The sequence below is a fragment of the Panthera tigris genome, chromosome C1, assembly GCF_018350195.1.
Source record: "Panthera tigris isolate Pti1 chromosome C1, P.tigris_Pti1_mat1.1, whole genome shotgun sequence".
Lineage (NCBI taxonomy): Eukaryota > Metazoa > Chordata > Mammalia > Carnivora > Felidae > Panthera > Panthera tigris.
In genome coordinates this window covers 107,573,526-107,594,599 of record NC_056667.1, presented here as the reverse complement: position 1 = coordinate 107,594,599, position 21,074 = coordinate 107,573,526, and the positions used below count along the sequence as shown (strand labels likewise).

The window sequence follows — 21,074 nt, the reverse complement described above, 5'->3', positions numbered from 1 at the left end:
ACTGTGTCTGAGGCCAGGTCTGGGGTCAGGAGTGTGGATCTAGGTGGGGAGGGGCCTGCACTGTGTCCCAGGCCAGGTCTGGGGGCCAGGAATGTGGATTAGGGTGGAGAGCGAGGGGCATCCTCTCAGGCCAGCCCCCACTGGTCTCGATGCCAGGCTGTCCTGACATGATTAATCTCTCTTCATGAGCTCTTGTTTGCACTGGTGCCTTTGCTCATGAGTTGGAGTCTGCCTTCTGCCCTAAATCCTTTCCAGCTTCCAGGGTAAAAACAGTTTTTTTTTTGATTAATAGATTTTGTTAGAAATTTTAGCTTTCCAGAACAATCAAGCAGATAATAAAGTTTCCATATACCCCACACCCAGTTTCCCTTATTATTAAGATCTTGAGCTACATTAGTTACAAAAGTGAACCAATACTAATACATATTATTAACTAAAGTCCCTCCTCTCTTCAGCTTTTCCTCAGTGATTCCTTAATATCCTTTTTCTGTTCCAGGATCCTCTATCACATTTAGTGATCTCCACAGATCAAGATTTTTTATTTAGGTGCACAAAGGTTCACATATTTAAGCTTCTGAGAGTTTTGTTCATCTGGCAAATAAAACTTTATGGCATCTATAGCACCAAACCTGAATGCCCTCTGTCCCACAAGGCCTGCTTGCAGGGTTTTACCATAGGAAAGACTTGAACATCTCTTGTCCCTTCTAGTCTCCTGTACTTTTATGGAGAGAGAAAATAACTTTTTTCTGAACATTTAGAATGTGCTGGCTGCTTTACACATCAGATTCAAGCCTACCTATGAGATGGGTAATATTAGACACATCACATAGATAAAGACTTGAGGCCCCCAGAGTTAAGATGCTTGTGAAGGTCTCACAGATAGCGAGCAGCAAAGGCAGGATAAAACTTGCCCAAATGCCCACATTCTTCCCTGAACCTCTCGAGGGCCTCCTTGCTGTCCTGCACTCATGAGCACACAGCCCCTCGTTTCCCTCTGGCCTTCGTGCCCGGCGATCACCCTCTTGCACCTGGCTGCATGGTGCTATGGTTCCGTATTACTCAAAGAATTAAGTACTTGGGAAATCAGTCAAAGTGCAGGTCTCCACATCTAAAAGAGGCTTTGTGATCACAATTACTTCAAAAAGCAATTACATTAAAAAATGTGACATGTAGGGGCACCTGGGTGGCTCAGTCCATTAAGCGTCCGACTTCGGCTTGGGTCATGATCTCATGGTTTGTGGGTTCTAGCCCCGCGTCAGGCTCTGTGCTGACAGCTTGGAGCCTGAAGCCTGCTTTGGATTCTGTGTCTCCCTCTCTCTCTCTGCCCCTCCCTCACTTGTGCTCTGTCTCTCTCTATCAAAAATAAACAAATGTAAAAAAATTTGACATGTCATGCTTTAGCAAGAAGTGAAGCATGGTTTTTGACACATGGCAATTCTATGTTAGGATGCTAAGGATGAGGTGCTAAGGATGTCAGTAACTGTTCCTCTAATACAGACTTGCAAAATTTACATAATGACTTTGATTTTGTATTTAATATGACCAGCCCACAATATAATACTCTAGATCATAGACTTTTGGAGTACAAATCCAAAGATAGAAATATCTTTGACCAAATTTTTGGTAAAGTTTTAGTAAATCAATATAATCCAATTATACTCTACAGAGTATTACTCTATAATTATTACTCTGTAGAGTAATCCAATTATTACTCTATAGAGTAATTATACTCTACAATATAGTAAAATACTGTCACATGGTTTAATGAAAGTTTTCATTTCTACCTCATTACCCTGCAATGCAATAGAATCATGTCATACATTACTGCAATAAATTTCACTGCAAAAAATTAAGTACCAAATAAAATATCATGATTGTTTATGGTAGGTTATAGTTGAGCCTATTATTGAAATAAATTGGGGCTTTAAAATGATACAACTTTCTTCTTTTAGTGTACAGGCTGCTTAAGTTAAATGCAATAGCACAATCTCATGTTGTCTAAAAGGTGTTTGTGCACAAACATTTAAAGAAGACTTAATGGCAATCTTTCTCAAAGTCTTCCAAGAAACTGAAGAGGTAGGAACACTTCCAAACCCATTTTATGAGTCTGTAATTACCCTGATGCCAAAGCCAGACAAAGACAGAATATGAAAAGAAAACTGTAGACCAATAACCCTAATGAATATTGATGTAAAAGTCATCAACAAAATGCTAGTAAACCAAATTAGAGAATCATACACTACATTAGAAGAATTACAAACAATGACCAAGTAGGATTTACCCCTGGGATGCACAACTGGTTCAACAAATGATAATCAACAAATGTGATGCACCATATTAACCAAATAAAGTATAAGAATCACGTGATCATTTCAAGAGATGCCGAAAAAGTATTTGACAAAATTCACTACCCTGTCATGATAAAAAAATCTCAACAAACTAGGGATAGAAGTACCTCCACATGTATAAAGGCCATGTATAAATTTCCACAGCTGGCATGGTACTCAATGGTAAAAACATGAAAGCTTTTCCTCTGACGTCAGGAATGAGACAAGGATTGCCCACTCTGACCACTTCTATTCAACACAGTACTGGGAGTTCTAGCCAGAGTAACTAGGGGGAAAAAAAGGCATACAAACTGGAAAGGAAGTACAATTTTCCCTGCTTGCATTTTATTATCTTATATATAGAAAACCCTAAAGACTCTATTAGAAAAACTGTTAGAATTAATAAATGAATTCAGTGAAGGATGGATATACAAAATAAAGATACAAAAATCACTTGTGTTTTTATACACTAGCAAAAACCATCTGAAAAGAAAAGGAAAACAATTCCACTTAAAATAGTACCAAAAAAAAAATACTTAGAAATGAGCCTAAGGAGAGGAAAGACTTGTCTACTAAAAACTACAAAACACTGAATAAAGAAATCAAAGAGACAAAAACAAACGGAAAGACAGCCTGTGTTCATGGACCAGAACACTTAATATTATTGAAATGTTCATACTACCCACAATGTAATCTCTATCAAAATCCAAAAGGCATTTCTTTAGAAATAGAAAAAAAAAAACAATTGTATAATTCATATGGAAACACAAAAGATCACAAACAGACAAATCAGTCCAGAGAAAGAAGAACAAATCTGGAAGCATCACACTTCCTGATTTTAAACTATATTATATTATAAAACTATACTACAGTAATTAAAACAATATGGTACTGACATAGAGACAGACATGTAGACCAATGCCGCAGAACAGGGAATCCGGAAATACGCCCATGCGTATATGGTCAACTGACATTTGACAAGGATGCCAAGAATGTACAATGATGAAAAGATAGTCTCCTTGACAGATGGGGTTGGGAAAACTGGATATCCATACATGAAGGAATGAAACTGGACCTTTATCTTACACCTCACACAAAGGTCAACTCAAAATGGATTAAAGACTTAGATGTAAGTCCTGAAACTGTAAAGAAGGAAACACAGGGGAAAAGCTTACAGCATTTGTGTTGGCAATGATTTAATGAGTATGACCCAAAAAGAACAAGGCAACAAAAACAAAAATAAGCAAGTCAGATTACATCAAATTAAGAAGCTACTGCTCCGCAAAGGAAACAGGTAACAAGGTGAAAAGGTAACCTATGGAATGGGAGATTTGCAAACCATATATCTGATAAGAAGTTAATCTCCAAAGGAACTCCTACAATCAATAGCAGAAATAACCCAATTAAAAAATGGGCTAAAGACCTGAATAGATGTCTTTCCAAATAAGATATACAAATGGCCAACAGGTAATAAAAAGGTGCCCCACATCACTAATTATCAGAGAAATACAAATCAAAACCACTGTGAGATATCACTTCACACCTGTCAGTGGCTAGTATCAAAAAAACCTAGAAGACAAGTGGAGACGATGCAGAGAAACTGGAACTTGTGTATACTCTTGATGGAAATGCAAAGTTTTGCAGCCATTATGGAAAATAGGATGGAGGTTCCTCAAAAAATTAAAAATAGAACTATCATATGATCTACTAATCCCACTTTTTTTTTATGTTTATTTATTTTTGAATGAGAGAGAGACAGAGTGCAAGTGGAGGAAGGTGAGAGAGATAAGGAGACAGAACCCGAAGCAGGCTCCAGGCTCTGAGCTGTCAACACAGAGCCTGATACAGGACTTGAACTCATGAATTGTGAGTTCATGACCTGAGTCGAAGTTGGATGCTTAACAGACTGAGTCACCTAGGTGCCTTGAGGATTAGCCAATTTTGATTGAAGCTACTGGGAACCACTCATGTGGATGTTAATAACATGCACTGCTGGCCAAAGTAGTTGATGCAGAGAGAGGCATGTGTTTACATCCTGACATTTGAGGCTCAAGTCCTAGAATACTGCTGGAATCATTAAGACTTCCCAGAAATTCCATTTTTCTTCTTCTCTGCTACCATCCCTTTTCCTATCAATCCTGATACTGTCTATTCAACTGATCATAGTCTTTTAGACAGATAAAATAAATTTGCTCAAGGCTACTTTCCTCCCATTGTCAAAATATTTCCCATAAAAATCCTGGCCATGGGCATGAACACTGTGAAACTTAGAATAATCTGGGGGTGAGGTAAAAGGGTTAAAGCTGAGATAAAGAGGGCTAAAAGATCAGGTATGCTAACATGCTTGGACTCTTTTGTTTTAATACCAAGAAAATGCAGTCTAAACCTTTAAGATTCAGATTCAACAAATATTGCATTTATTCCTCTGTCATGTGAACTAAGTTATTTGTCTTCATTCTACATGAGAGAAATGCTGTAGCCTGGAGAGCTTTACCAGGTCACAGTGGTAAACTGTGGCAGAACTGACATACAAACTTGAGTCCTATGTCTTCAAGTCTGACACATATACCTCTGTACTACCAATTTACCCAGCTCTTGTTTTTTTCTTTTTCTGAAGACCTCTCCAGAATTAACTTAAAGATATTGTCCATTTTGGATCTCCTTTTAAAACACAAATGTGAACGAATTTGATTTCTGAAGTAGAAAAGTCCCTTAAAATATGATAAAATGTAGGACTTTATTACCAAGTGTGCAAATAAATTAATCTTGGTTACAACACTAACACTCACTGTGACTTACACTCATCCTAAATTATTCTACTTCGAGGTGTTTAAGGTCAAGTAAAATGTATTTTCCCATGTCAGAGAATGTCAAAATATCTCCCTCAACTCAATAAATAAAATATTTTTATCTCAAAGGCTCCTAGTTAATAGTGCAATTAACTATCAGAAAAACTCTCCCATGGATAATTATACCCACTGAAAAAAATGTAGAAGTCAACAATTTGATGGCCCTGGAGAATGACCCAAAGCCAGAAGAAATTAGAGGTGAGAAAAACAGAACACTACTGGAGGAGTTTCCTGTCCTTCTAGCTTTTTGCCTTAAGGCAGGGTCCAAGAGCTCACTAAAACTCAGGTAGGAACCTGTGGTCACAGTCTCATTGTCAGGAGAATCAGAAAACAGGATTCAGGGTGATCATAAAAGCAGGAGTGAGGAAGACAATCCCAGAAAAGAGACAATTGAGAGGGAACAGCTACAAATAATTTCTGGGTGGAACTCTGCCCAAATCTCTGGCTGACTCCTGAACTCTGGAGGCATGGGAAAGATTAAGAAGTCTCGCTAGGGCTAAAAAACTGAACAGGAATGTGAAGTTCTAATTCAGTAAACTTAATTTCTTGCAAAAAAAAACCCATACTATTCTACAGAGAAACAGATTATAGAGACTCTACAATTTATCATTCGACAAGCAATATACAATCCAAATTTATTATACACATGAAGAAAAGGAAAATATGACTGGTTCTCAAGAGAAAAGTGAGTCAATTAGTGAAACCAACACTTAGATGATCCAGATGTCAGAATCAGCAAATAAGTTATTGTGATAATGCTCAAAAATATACAGGAAAACACGTTTCTAATGAATGAAGAAATAAGAAATGGCAAAGAAATGGAAATTCTAACAAAGAATCAAATGGATATTCTAGAACTGAAAAGTATAGTATGTTTAATAAAAAATATTCACTGGATGGGCTTATAGCACATTGGGGATATCAGAGGAGAGAGTCAGTGAATTTGTTTTTCTTGTTTGTTTGTTTTGTTTTTTTTAATATTTCTTTATTTTTGAGTGAGAGAGAGACAGAGTGCGAGCAGGGGAGGGGCAGAGAGAGAGGGAGACATAGAATCTGAGGCAGGTTCCAGACTCTGAACTGTCAGCACAGAGCCCAACGCAGGGCCTGAACTTGTGAACCGTGAGATCATGACCTGAGCTGAAGTATGACACTTAACCGACTGAGCCACCCAGGTGCCCCAAGAGTCAGTGAATTTGAATATAGACCAAAGAAATGATCCAATCTGAAAAAGAGATTTTAAAATGTTGGAAAATAATAAACAGCACCTTAGTGACTTGTGGGACAATATCAAATGGTTTAACATTTGATATTTAACATGAGAGAGTAAATGGGGCAGAAATAAATCTTAAGAAATAACAGCCAAAAATTTCACAAATTTGGTACAGATTCAAGGTTATCAGTGATCTCCAAGCAGTATAAATAGAAACATAATTAGACAGACCTTAGTTGAATGACAGTTGACTGATCATTATGAGGACAGAAATGTGTTAAGACTATGAATTCTTTGGCTCAGGTCATGATCTCACGGTTCGTGAGTTCAAACCCCATGTTGAGCTCTGTGCTGACATCTCAGAGCCTGGAGCCTGCTTTGGATTCTGCCTCCTTCTCTCTCTGCCTCCCCCTCCCCCCCACTCCCCCCCCACACACACTCTCTCTCTCTCTCTCTCTCCTTCAAAAATAACCATTAAATGGCACAAAAACAGACACATAGACCAATGGAATAGAATAGAAACCCCAGAACTAGACCCACAAACGTATGGCCAACTAATCTTTGACAAAGCAGGAAAGAATATCCAATGGAAAAAAGACAGTCTCTTTAACAAATGGTGCTGGGAGAACTGGACAGCAACATGCAGAAGATTGAAACTAGACCACTTTCTCACACCATTCACAAAAATAAACTCAAAATGGATAAAGGACCTGAATGTGAGACAGGAAACCATCAAAACCCTAGAGGAGAAAGCAGGAAAAGACCTCTCTGACCTCAGCCATAGCAATTTCTTACTTGACACATCCCCAAAGGCAAGGGAATTAAACGCAAAAATGAACTACTGGGACCTTGTGAAGATAAAAAGCTTCTGCACAGCAAAGGAAACAACCAACGAAACTAAAAGGCAACGAACGGAATGGGAAAAGATATTTGCAAATGACATATCGGACAAAGGGCTAGTATCCAAGATCTATAAAGAGCTCACCAAACTCCACACCCGAAGAACAAATAACCCAGTGAAGAAATGGGCTGAAAACATGAATAGACACTTCTCTAAAGAAGACATCCGGATGGCCAACAGGCACATGAAAAGATGCTCAACGTCGCTCCTCATCAGGGAAATACAAATCAAAACCACACTCAGATATCACCTCACACCAGTCAGAGTGGCCAAAATGAACAAATCAGGAGACTATAGATGCTGGAGAGGATGTGGAGAAATGGGAACCCTCTTGCACTGTTGATGGGAATGCAAATTGGTGCAGCCACTCTGGAAAACATTGTGGACGTTCCTCAAAAAATTAAAAATAGATCTACCCTATGACCCAGAAATAGCACTGCTAGGAATTTACCCAAGGGATACAGGAGTACTGATGCAGAGGGGCACTTGTACCCCTATGTTTATAGCAGCACTCTCAACAATAGCCAAATTATGGAAAGAGCCTAAATGTCCATCAACTGATGAATGGATAAAGAAATTGTGGTTTAGGCAGCCCAAGATGGCCGACTTCGAGGATCGGGTGTCGGATGAGGAGAAGGTACGCATAGCTGCTAAATTCATCACTCATGCACCCCCAGGGGAATTTAATGAAGTGTTCAATGATGTCCGGCTACTACTTAACAATGACAATCTCCTCAGGGAAGGGGCAGCACATGCATTTGCCCAGTATAACATGGATCAGTTCACGCCTGTGAAGATAGAAGGATATGAAGATCAGGTCTTAATTACAGAACATGGTGACCTGGGTAATAGCAGATTTTTAGATCCAAGAAACAAAATTTCCTTTTAGTTTGACCATCTACGGAAAGAAGCAAGTGACCCCCAGCCAGAGGATGTAGATGGAGGTCTGAAGTCTTGGAGAGAATCCTGTGACAGTGCTTTAAGGGCCTATGTGAAAGATCATTATTCCAACGGCTTCTGTACTGTTTATGCTAAAACTATAGATGGGCAACAGACCATTATTGCGTGTATTGAAAGCCACCAGTTTCAGCCTAAAAACTTCTGGAATGGTCGTTGGAGATCAGAGTGGAAGTTCACCATCACACCACCTACAGCCCAGGTGGTTGGAGTACTTAAGATTCAGGTTCACTATTATGAAGATGGCAATGTTCAGTTGGTTAGTCATAAAGATGTACAGGATTCAGTAACTGTTTCGAATGAAGTCCAAACTGCCAAGGAGTTTATGAAAATCATAGAGCATGCAGAAAATGAATATCAGACAGCAATTAGTGAAAACTATCAAACAATGTCAGACACCACATTCAAGGCCTTGCGCCGGCAGCTTCCGGTTACCCGCACCAAAATCGACTGGAACAAGATACTCAGCTACAAGATTGGCAAAGAAATGCAAAATGCTTAAAGGCTGAATGTAGGATTCTTCAGTATGTGGAAAGAAAGGATTCAACATGCGGTCATATGATAAATAAGTGATTTATAAACAAGAGTGATATTTTGCTAGGGCTTTCAAAGTTAACAGGTTTTCTAGCCTCATGGAATACTGTTGAACCTATAGCATCATCTTGATTCTTTTGTGTTCTCTGCCTTGTAATTTTCTGTTTTCACTATCTCTACTTGTAAATTTTTTTTTTTTTAATTCTGCCACATTTAATGATGGAGAGAGATCTATCCTGGAGTCATTTTACTGTTTAGAAAATTTTCCTAGCCATGAAGCCCTGTTATTGATACAGACAGGTAATATGCCCAGTACTTTTCTACCCCTATCCTTCAAAGCACTTCTGGTACTTTAGTGGTTTTTACTGATCCACCAACAGGTAAAGAGGCTATGCTACAAACTAGCTGAATGGAAGACACATTCATCCTTCTCCCTCTGACTGCTTTGATTATCATTTATAACATCTCATAACTGTAGTGTTCAAAAGTTTGGATTGGGCTTTTCAGGTCCTTTTGTGGGGGCAAAGGAAGTTTTCTGGAAATTCCATTATAGCCAGCTTCTCTGGGGAAGTTGTTTTTAAATCCAAAGACTTGAACCACATTCCCTGCACATGAACGTGTTTGCTTTTTTTCTCTTCCCTCATTGTCTCCTTCCCATCTAGTACCGTTATAGTTATAGACATCTGCATTTTTAGAAGAGTTTTACCCATTTATTATTATTTTGTATTATTCAAGAACTGCTGACGTACTAGGGATGTAGTAGAGTATAAAACTTGAAAAATGCAGATGTTGAAGGAATAATAGTATCTCGTGCTTTAATACTTTGTGGCAGGATTATACTATAAGCAGATGATTCAAACAACTATGTAAATCACAAACACAAACAAAAAATGAACCAAAGTGAAAAGGATACGTTCCAGGCAGTATCTTTCTATTGTAACCTGTTATTTAAGGGAATACTAGTGATTTGTTCTAAATAGGATGTAAAACTTGTTCCAAATTACTTTTCCTCAGTCCTGCCTGCCAAGAACTTAAATGTAACTGTGATTCAGCAACCCTTCCCAGGTATATTGGCAGGTATATGTATGATCTCAGAATACACAGGTGACATAGATATGATATGACAGCTGGTAATGGTGGATTCATTTACATTGTTTACACTTCTATGACCAGGCCTTAAGGGAAGGTCAGTTTTTAAAAAACCAAGTAGTGTCTTCCTACCTATCCAAATACATGTCAAAAAAGAAGGGTGTTTGTGCTTCAGCTTTGTTTTTGCTCAGTAATACAGTCAAGCAAGTTTGTTTCCAAGTGACCAGTTGAACTGTGTAAGTATTTTTGTTTATTTCAAATAAAATATATTTGTATTAAAAAAAAAAAAAGAAATTGTGGTTTATATACACAATGGAGTACTACGTGGCAATGAGAAAGAATGAAATATGACCCTTTGTAGCAACATGGATGGAACTGGAGAGTGTTATGCTAAGTGAAATAAGCCATACAGAGAAAGACAGATACCATATGGTTTCACTCTTATGTGGATCCTGAGAAACTTAACAGAAACCCATGGGGGAGGGGAAGGAAAAAAAAAAAGAGGTTAGAGTGGGAGAGAGCCAAAGCATAAGAGACTCTTAAAAACTGAGAACAAACTGAGGGTTGATGGGGGTGGGAGGGAGGGGAGGGTGGGTGATGGGTATTGAGGAGGGCACCTTTTGGGATGAGCACTGGGTGTTGTATGGAAACCAATTTGACAATAAACTTCATATATTGAAAAAAAAGCAAAAAACAAAAAACCAAAATAACCATTAAAAAATTAAAAAAAAAAAAAAAGGGGGATGCCTGGGTGGCTCAGTCAGTTAAGCATCCTACTAGTATCTCATGGTTCATGAGTTCAAGCCCCATGTTGGGCTCTGTGCTGACAGCTCAGAGCCTGGAGCCTGCTTTGGATTCTGCCTCCTCTCTCTCTGCCCTTCTGCCTCTCACGCTCTGTTTGTCTGTCTCTCTTTCTCTCTCTCTGCCTCAAAAATAAATAAACATTAAAAATAAAAAGACTATCTTTGAATTGCTGGGGGCTAGGGGAGAAGCTGTCAACTCAGAATTCAATGCAGAGCAAAAATGTCTTTTAAGAATAAAAGTAAAATAAAGACAGCTTCAAAAAAAATAAAAATTAAGAGTGTTAGTGACCAAGTAGATCATTACTGCAAAAAATATTAAGTTCCTCAGGTTGTGGTGAAATAATAAGAGATGATCTTCAGAAGAAATGACAAGCACCGGAAGTGGTGGAAATGTGGGCACACACAACACGTTCTTTAAAAAAGTCAACTTCTTCAAAACGCTTAAAGCAAAAATTATAACATTATTTTGTGGGGTTTATAGTTTGTGTAGATGAATATATATGGCAGCCCTATCATAAAAAATGAGAAAGCAATAAATGCAAGGTTCTTACATTTTGCATGAAGTGGCATAGTATTATTCTTGGTAGACTGTGAGAAGTTAGAGATATATATTATAATCTCTAGAGCAAGAATTATAAAACAATGCAAAGGAATAGTAGCAAACCAACAGTAAACAAAAATGATATTTAATGAAAGGAATAAATTAACCCAAAAGAAGACCAGAAAGGAGAAAGAGGAACACGAAGAAGTGAGAGAAAGAAAAAAATGGTAAATGTAGGTCTAACTATACTAATGGTCACATTAAATGTAATGGGCTAAAACCCCCTGTTAAAAGACAAAGACTGTTGTGAGAATAATGTCTTATTTCTTGATCTGGGTGTGGGTTGCACAGGAATTAAAATTGTGAAATTCATCAAAGTATACAGCAATTATTGTTGTATGTACTTCTATGTATGTGTATTATAGTTCAAGAAAAGTTTTACAAAGAAAAAACCATATTGATCTAGCTTTTCTACTTCTAGGACTTTATCCCAAGAAAATAAGTACTTATATAATGAAATATCATGCAGCCAAATTCAAAAGGATGATTTTTCTCTATATATTAAAACATAAAGTCACTAAAAACATAGTACTCAAAAAAAGTAGGTTACAAATTCATAAGTAGAGTGTGACCTTATTTATGAAAAGTAGTGAAAAGACAAATAATGAAAAAGATATACATATACAGAAAGTTATTTACCAAAATGTTAACAGTGTCAATTTTTTGAATGGTGGGATTTCAAGTGAATTTAACTTTAATAATTTTCTGTTATTTTGAATTTTCCAAGAAGAATATATTATTTTCATAAATAGGAAAATATAAGCTGTTTACATTTTAAAACAAATACTTGGGAGGAATCAATAAACAGAAGAAAATACCCTCGCTAAAAAAAAAAAAAAAGGTAGGAATAATAGCTAAGAAAAGTTGGGTGAAATATAAACAAATAATCTGTTTGAAGGTCCCAGGGAGATATTAAGGAAATAGGAAATTATAGGGCTAAAATTGAGGAGAGGAGGGGAGGCTTGGAGGGCATATGCAGCATGTGGGCCTGTTTCCATTTCAAGCATTTGCCTATTTGTTTGAAATTGAATTGAAACAGGGACTGAAAAAGCTGAGCAGAGATTTTGACCAGACACATGGGGCTGGGGGACAGGACATTCTAATGAGGAAAGACCCTAGTAAATTCCCAAAGCTTTGGGTTGGGGCCTCAATGAGCCACACCCTAGAAATAAGACAGAGACAGACCAGCTCTCATACAGGGACTGAATCCCAGATGTGAGGTGATACAAGATTGACAGTGCCACTAGCTAACTGCCCATAAGAAACAAAGTCTTCTCTAGTGGGAGATGGGATCACTCAGAGCCATAAATTATTTCTCAAAATATAGGTATACTATGTTCAGTATTCAATAAAAAATAATTAGGCATAAGAGGAGACACAAGCATGAGATTGAAAGCTCAGGGAGAGGCTCCTGGGTGGCTCAGTTGGTTAAGTGTCTGACCTCGGCTCAGGTCATGATCTCTCGGTTCGTAAATTCAAGCCCCATGTCAGGCTCTGTGCTGACAGTTGGATCCTGGAGTCTGCTTCAGATTCTGTGTCTCCCCCTCACTCTGCCCGTCTCATGCTCTGCCTCTCAATGATAAATAAACATTAAAAAAAAGTTTTTTTTTTTAAATAATAAAAAAAAGAAAGCTAAGGGAAATAATTGACAATAGAAACATATCCACAAAGCACTCAAAATGAAGATGTGAGACTCAGGCTTTAAAATAACTATGCTTAACAGGGCGCCTGGTTGGATTAGTCAGTTGAGCATCCAACTCTTGATTTTGGTTCAGGTCATGAACTCAGGGATAGAACCCAGGTGGGCTCTGTGCTGAGTGTGGAGCCTGCTTGGGATTCTCTCCCTCTCCCTCGGCCCCTCTCCCCTGCTTTCTCTCTCTAAAAAAAAAAAAAAATCAAATAACTATGCTTAATACATTGGAGAATTAAAAGAAAAGGTTGGGAATTTTAGCACGGAACTAGAAATTATAAAAAGAACAAAATGGAAATTATAGACCTGAAAGAGAAATAAGTGAAATTAAGAAACCAGAGGAAAGTTTAAGTGTGTAGATATAGCTGAAGAGAGATTTTTTGTGAACTGGAACACAATTTGGAAAAAATATTGAGACTGAAGCATAAAGAGAAAGAAGGTGGAAAATATAGTAAAGAATGTTAAGAGCATAAAAGATACAATGAGAAAAACTAATATGGATGTAACTGGAGTAAAGAAAGAGGAGAGATAACAGGGGCAGAAGAAACACAGATACAGTCTGGGAATTCTTCGTTACTGACAAAAGATATGAAGCTATAGTTTTAAGAAGCACAGTGAAACCTGATCAGGATGATGACAATGAAAAGTACTCCTAGCTCATCAGAGTAAAATTATTGGCAAAGATAAAGAGAAAATTATGACAGCAGCCCTTGCTCTTAAGTAAGCCATATTATCTCTAACAGAGTAACAACAAGCCAGGAAGGAGTCAACAAGTGGGTAATTCTAGGTGACAGTTGACTGTACACAGTAACAATATCTTGTGGAATTTAAACTATAGAAGTAAAATACAAACAACAGGATACAAAAGGTGGGAGGCGGGTAAATTAAATGAAAGTACATTGTCTTTGCATTGTCAAGGAAGTTGTAAATACCATTTTATACTTTAACAAGTCAACGATGTTGTAATATGTAGGCTAACCACTAAACGAGTAATAAAAGAATGTATAATTATTAAGTTAATGGAAGGGAAAATTGGGGAGAACTGACATCTTTACAGGAATGGATCTTCTAATCCCTTGCCAGGGTATATCTCTCCATTTATTCAGGTCTTCTAATTTCCTTCACTTATATAGTATAGCTTGCTGGTCTTAAATAACTTTTACTAGATTTTTTCTTAATGTTTTGGTATTTTCAATGCCAAATAATTGGCATTGAAGTAAATATATTATTTAAATAATATAAGTAAATATATTTAAGTAATATAAGTAAATATATTATTTAAAAATTTCATTTCCTAATTGTTTTCTGTGTAGAAATACAATTGATTTTTGCACATTGGCTTTTAATCTAGTGTCCTTATAAATACACTTATTAATTCTAATTGTGTCCTTGTATTTCTAGACACATCACTATCCTGATTACCTTCCAATGGGAAGACTCAGATTTCTCTAATTATGAAATCATGTCATCCTGAAATAATGAGTTTTTTCCCCTTTTTTTGCAGTTGTTATTTCTTCTCTCCTGCCTTGTTGTTCTGGCTAAGATATCTAATACAATGTTAAACAGAAGTGGTGCTGACCAGCATCCATGTGGCATTCCTGATCTCTGAGGAAAAGCTTCCAATACCTGACCATTAAGTATGATGTTTAAGGGTCTTTGTTGTTATTGGTAACACTTTTTAGTGTTAGTTTAAGTTAAAAACAAAAAACAAAAAACCATGAATAAATGTTGATTTTGTCAAATGCTTTTTCTAGACCTATTAAAATGATCTTATGATTTTCTCCTTTATTGTCATGTGGCCAGTTACAATGATCAATTTGTTTTGTAACTTTGTGAGGTATAACTGACAGTGTAAAATTGGATGAGTGCTGATATACACATACACCTGTGAAACCATCACTACATTCAAGATTACTTACATTTGTCATCCCCAAAAGTTTCCTCGTGCTCCTCTGAAATCCTGTCCTCCATCTATCCCTGTCTGCAGCAAGCACTATTATGCTTTCTATTAATATAGATTAATTTGGATTTTCTAGAATTTTATGTAAATGGAATCATTCAATCTTTTTTGTCTGACTTTTGCTCAGCATGATGGTTCTGAGATGCATCCATGCTATTCTGTGTATCTGTAGTTTATTCTTTTTTATGTTGAATAGTATTCCATGGTATGGATACACCACATTTGTTTACCTATTCACCTACTAATGGACATTTGGGTGTTTCCAGGTTTTTTTTTTACTATTTTTTATTTTTATTAATTTTTTTTAATGTTTATTTTTAATGTTTATTTCAGAACACAGTGGGGGAAGGGCAGAGAGAGAGGGAGACACAGAATCTGAAGCAGGCTCCAGGCTCTGAGCTGTCAGCACAGAGCCAGATGTGGGGCTCTAACTCACAAACCGTGAGATCATGACCTGAGCCCAAGTCGGATGCTTAACCGACTGAGCCACCCAGGCACCCCTACTATTTTTTTTAAAGGATTTTATTTTTTTAAGTGATCTTTACACCAGGTGGGGCTCAAGCTCACAACCCTAAGATCAAGAGTTGCATGTTCCATCACCTGAGCCAGCCAGGTACCCCTCCAGTTTTGTGACTATTAAAAATAAAGGTGCTATAATTTTTTTTAAGATTTATATTTTCATTTTTCATGTGAAAATACCTAGGAGTGGAATGGGTAATACAGTAAGTGTATGTTTACCTCTTTAAGAAACTGCCAAACTGTTTCCCACAGTAGTTATACTTACTGACTGATTTTTGAGAATTTAACCAGGTTAGATGTGTCCATTATTTTACAATGCAGAATCTGCATTGTTTGTTAATTTTTTTGTTTAGAGCTTTTCTCTATTCTAATAAGTACGTCTTGTAATGTTTCAATGTTATACAGCCTCAAAAAACAAAGTGGGAAGTATTTGCTCCTTTATTATTCTCTGGAAGAGTTTATATAAGATTGGTGTTATTTCTTCTTTAAAAGTTTGGTAGAATTCAGTAGTAAAGCCACATACTCCCATTTTATTTTGTGAGAAGGTTTTCTAATTATGAATTTAATTTCTTTTTAGATATAAAACTCTGCAGATATTGTTTCTTCTTGGTTAAATTTGATAAGCTGGTTTTTCTAGGATTTCAAAGTTTCAAGTTTATTGTCAAAATGTTGCTCAAAATATGGTCCTAAGACTTCTTTAATATCTATATGATCTGTAATGAGTTCTTTTCCCATCTTCACATTGGGAATTTGTGTCTTCTCTCTTTCTTACCCTCTGTGATCACTCTTGGTAGGGGTTATGAATTTCAGACTTTAACAAATTAATTACTAGACTTTTCAAGGGAACAACATTTGTTTTTATTGATCTTTATCCTATGTTTGGCTTTATACTTTTTTTTTTTAATTTTTTTTAACATTTATTTATTTTTGAGACAGAGAGAGACAGAGCATGAACAGGGGAGAGGCAGAGAGAGAGGGAGACACAGAATCCATAACAGGCTCCAGGCTCCGAGCGGTCAGCACAGAGCCCGACGCGGGGCTCGAACTCACAGACTGTGAGATCATGACCTGAGCCGAAGTCGGACGCTTAACCGACCGAGCCACCCAGGCGCCCCCCCCTTTCTTTTTTAAAGGCTTTATACTTAATTAATATCTTCTCTCATATTTGGTATTCCTTTCCTTCTATTTAACTTTGAGTTCAACTTGCTCTTCTTTTTCTAACTTCTTTAGATATATACACATATCTTAAATGTAGTACTGTGGTGATCTAAGGAGGTATAAGTTCCATTGTGTCTGACTGAACACATTTGGAATACTATGTCTGGTACTTGGCAACATACTTTCAAGATGAACCCCCACCAATATGAGCATGTCTGGTGGAAGGTAACTGGGACAATGATATGTCTATAAATGTCAGGAACAGTTATAAGTAACTATTGGTGGTTATCCTGGCAAAGGGAACACTTGGATACAGAGTAGATGAGAAAGATTTTCAGGCTTTTATAGGGTTGTCACATTTAAGAGCAATAAAACTTTATCTGAATTACTTTAAAGCATAAGCAACAATGAAAAGCGACAGAAAGGCTGATTTTGGCCCAGTGTAAGGACGAAGCCTTTTCTAAAGCAATAAAGTCTTCCAAAATCAAAACTAATGTATTCAATCCAGGAAGAGGGGAATGGTGGCTGATGGGAGTAATAATGAAGGGGTTCTTGCCTGTGGTTAATGATTAAACCAGAATGGCCTTTAGCCATTTGGGATATTCTTCTATCAAGCCAAAGACTAGCCTTAGTTCTGCGCACATATTACCATTGCACGCCTGTCCCATGAGTATTGTTAAAAAGAAAACCACAGGCCCAAAATGGAGACACACTTTGTTAAGGACTCCACATCCGCAAACAAGACTTACTATCCTCCTTCCCTAGGAATGTAATCTTCAACCTTTGAATCAACTTGAATTTCCTGGTCAGCACTTGGAAATTTACTGATAGACCCTTTCCGGCCCCCTGAGGAGGGTGACCTTGCCTAAAACCATGGATTCTTTGTTAATAATTTCCTTTTTTTCTGCTCTCTACCTTTAAAAACCTTTCCTTTTCTGCAGTTTGATGAAGCTCCTTTCTGTCTGCTAGATGGGATGCTGCCGATGCATGATGGTTCTCTTAAATCATTCAGTTAAGTTTCTGTTATTTAAAAGTGTAAATGAATATAAACAGTTTCACTGAATAGAAGAGGGGACCCCTGGACAGGCCCTCATAGCCCCAGCATTTCCAGCAGAGCCCAGGGCGTATCCTATCCTCTTAGAAGGAAATGGGGAGGCAAGGGTAGAGCAAGCCAAAATACCTGAGGACAGATTTCTTATCGATTTCTGTTCTCCTCCCATCCTGCCGTGTCGCATTACTGGCCAGAAGTCTAGGACACCTCATTAAAAAACAAAACTCCTGCATATAAAATCATGATTGCAGATGAATGGTAGAAGGAAAGTCTTCATCACAAGGATTCATCACAAGATTCCTTTTAATGGTAGTAGGCAACCCATTCCTACATCCAATGCATTTAAACCACTCAGCTTTTCTTTCTTTTCTCTAATTATGAAACAAATATGTTCTCATTGTAAAAAAATTTTAAACATTATCTAAAGTAAATAGTGGAATACTGCCCACCATACTCCCTGTATAAAACACTATCAATAATTTGACAGATATCTTTCTAGATCCATATTCTATACACATACATATACCTACGTGTCAAGATTCAGCTTTTCAAAATTTAACTTGTATATAAATCCACATATATATGATTCTTAACATTTATCCAAGGAAAAATGGAACCAGTGACCACTGAATGCTTCTTAAATGGCAGGGCATTTTGCCAGGAGCTTTACATCATTTCTCTTCTTTAATTCTAATAACAACTCAGAAAGTAGATTTTATCATCTCCATTTTAAATCTAAGGAAGTGGAGGTGAAGAAAAATAGTGAAATTTCATAGTAAGTGCTTGAGTCCAGAGTTGAACCTGGACTTTCTTTCTTCATGAAATACTCAGGCACCCAGTACTGTTTGGAATCCCCGTCTCTTGAAGACTGTAAGAGGCAGTTCTCCATTACTGTGCTCTCACAACCAATATGCTGATGAAGAAATTCAGGCCCCTAAACAGAGAGAACCTTGAGTGACATAAACTAGACATAATCTAAACAGTCTCAACAAATGACAGCTCCTTAATGTTTTATTAGGAGATCCTATAACGCCTTTCTAATGCACGTGACCATGACTTGTGAAATGCAACCTTTCTTTCAAATGCTAACCTGCTCATCTGTGAGGATGCAATTTTCTCTCCTCTTCAGTATCAAAGCTCCCTGCCCAGTCTCTGCTCACAAGTCTTCCAAAGTCTGCTGACAAGGCAGTTCTCAAATGGTGTATGAGGTCTGAGGTTTTAACTGTAGAGAGAGAACTTGGATTTCCCCCCAGTTTTTATTTTGAAAATGGCAAACCTGAAAGTATGCTGTTTCACCTAGATTCACCAGCTGTTCACACTTGCCACATTCACTTCATCTAGTTTTTTCTTCTTAACTGAGATGCAATTGACATATAACATTGGGTAAGTTTAAAGAATGCAACATGTTGATTTGATACATTTATATATTGTAATGTGATTAACACCCTGTAGCAGCATTAGCTAACACTTGTAATCAGGCACATAATTCTTTCTTTTTTGTGGTGAGAACAATTAGCTTTCAAGTTTTATAATACAGTAAGTACTGTTGACCATAATCACTCTGCTGTGCATTACTTCTCCAGAACTTACTTAGCTACCAATTGCAGGTTTGTGCCCTTAAACAGCACCTCTCTAGGTCTTTCTCTTTATGCATACATTTTTCTCCCACACATAAGTGATTTATTTCACACATTTTGTTTTGTGCTAAACCATTTAAAAGTAAGTTGTGGCCATGGCGACCCTTCACCTTTCAAAGCATGAGCATATAACTCCTAGGAAAGACATTCTCCTATATGAGCACAATACTATTATTAAATATTATAAAATTAACATTAGTTCAATAATATCGGCTAGCCTATAGCTCACATTAATGCTCTCAATTTTCCTCTAAAGAAGTTTTTATAACTGGTTTCTGTGTCCATTGTATCTCAGCAATAAGGACAATGCCTCAATAACAATTTGATGAATGAATGAACACTTGGGGTCAGGTAGGGTATCAGGTATTAGGTAGCAGCAAAAGGCCACAATATTTACACTCTGCATTTGATTGTTGTATCTTTTTAGTTTCTTCTAACTCAGAAAAGTAGGCCACCATGTTTGGAACACCTACTTTTGTATAACTGGCCTCATGGTATTCTAAACTTTTTCTCCATGCCACTTTTCACAAACACCACTACCTGGCTACCTCCACATACTGTGATAGATGCCACAGCTGTCCTGTTTGTGGTTATGCCCTTACTTCTAGAACAACGACAGGAGGACATTAGAAAATGCTCCGTTTTTGTTGAATAAATGAATGAACTGAACTAAGTAGACTTTTTAGATTAATTTAGGAAAGAGATGAGATTTGACTTTATAATATTTAAAAATAAGTTTTCTAACTTTCAAGTTTTGTTTCAGTAGAATTTTAAAAACTTCTTTATATAGCTCCATCACCTTTCTTTTCAAGATCAAAAGGTATCTTTTAATTTTGAGTAGAGATAGGTGTGAGGTATGACACCTTTTCTTGCATTATTCTTGTTTATATATTTTTAAATGGCTGATTTTTAACATTTTATTTATTTTGCCTTTTATATTAGATATATAATTCTGTGCACCAGTTTTGTGACCAATTACATTACTGAATCTGTTTGCATGTAATAGTTAATTCTCTTTAATTTTCCAGGAATAAACAGTAATCTTCAAATTATAATACCTTTGCCTCCTCCTTTCCAATTTTTATGCCTTTCTTTTCTTTCTTTTTTTTTTTTAATGTTTATTTGTTTATTTTGAGAGAGAGAGAGTATGTATGTGTGTGAGCAGCAGCATGAGCTGGGGAGGGGCAGAGAGGGAGAGAGAGAGAGTCCCAAGCAGGCTCTGCACTGCTGACTTCGGACTTGAGCCCATGAACCATGAGATCATGACCTGGGCCAAAACCAAGAGTTAGACACTTAACCGACTGAGCCACCCAGGCTGATTTATGTTCTTATTTTACTGCATGTGTTGGTACATTCAGAATAATAATAATAATAATAATAATAATAATTTGAGTCTTCACTATGTATTAGAAATTCAGTTAGTGTTTTATTATAATCTCACTTAATCCAAACAAACCTCTAGATAGGCACTATTACCTCAGTTTAAAGAAACTGAGATACAGAGCATTTAAATTAATCTGTCTAAAGTCACATGGCCAAAGAAATAGTGAATGAAGCTGGATTCAAATCTAGACATTCTAGCTCCAAAACCCATGCCCCCCAAGCCTGACTTATATAAAATCCATGCTTTGAACCAAAAACACTCCAACTGAGCCTTTTCTATAGAACAAGCCCACTCACACTGCAAACAGCACAGCTCGGGACTAGATTATGACCCTCAGAAAGGCAAAGTCCTCTCTGTGTTTTAGGGGTTAACAAATCCTGTTGAGGATCCCCCCTGCCTTTTGC

General features: G+C 37.1%; 2 protein-coding genes across 2 annotated transcripts in view; one reads left to right on the top strand and one right to left on the bottom strand.

Moving 5' to 3' along the window:
• The window catches only part of ARHGEF4 (Rho guanine nucleotide exchange factor 4), a 177,150-nt gene that overhangs the window by 35,081 nt on the left and 120,995 nt on the right, over nucleotides 1-21,074 (bottom strand). The gene's annotated exons all lie outside the window — the stretch shown is intronic.
• On the top strand, nucleotides 7,882-10,142 carry LOC122240862 (F-actin-capping protein subunit alpha-1-like). The gene is given in 1 exon segment (XM_042994146.1): nucleotides 7,882-10,142. A coding segment is annotated over 1 exon segment (861 nt). The 5' UTR covers nucleotides 7,882-7,885; the 3' UTR covers nucleotides 8,747-10,142.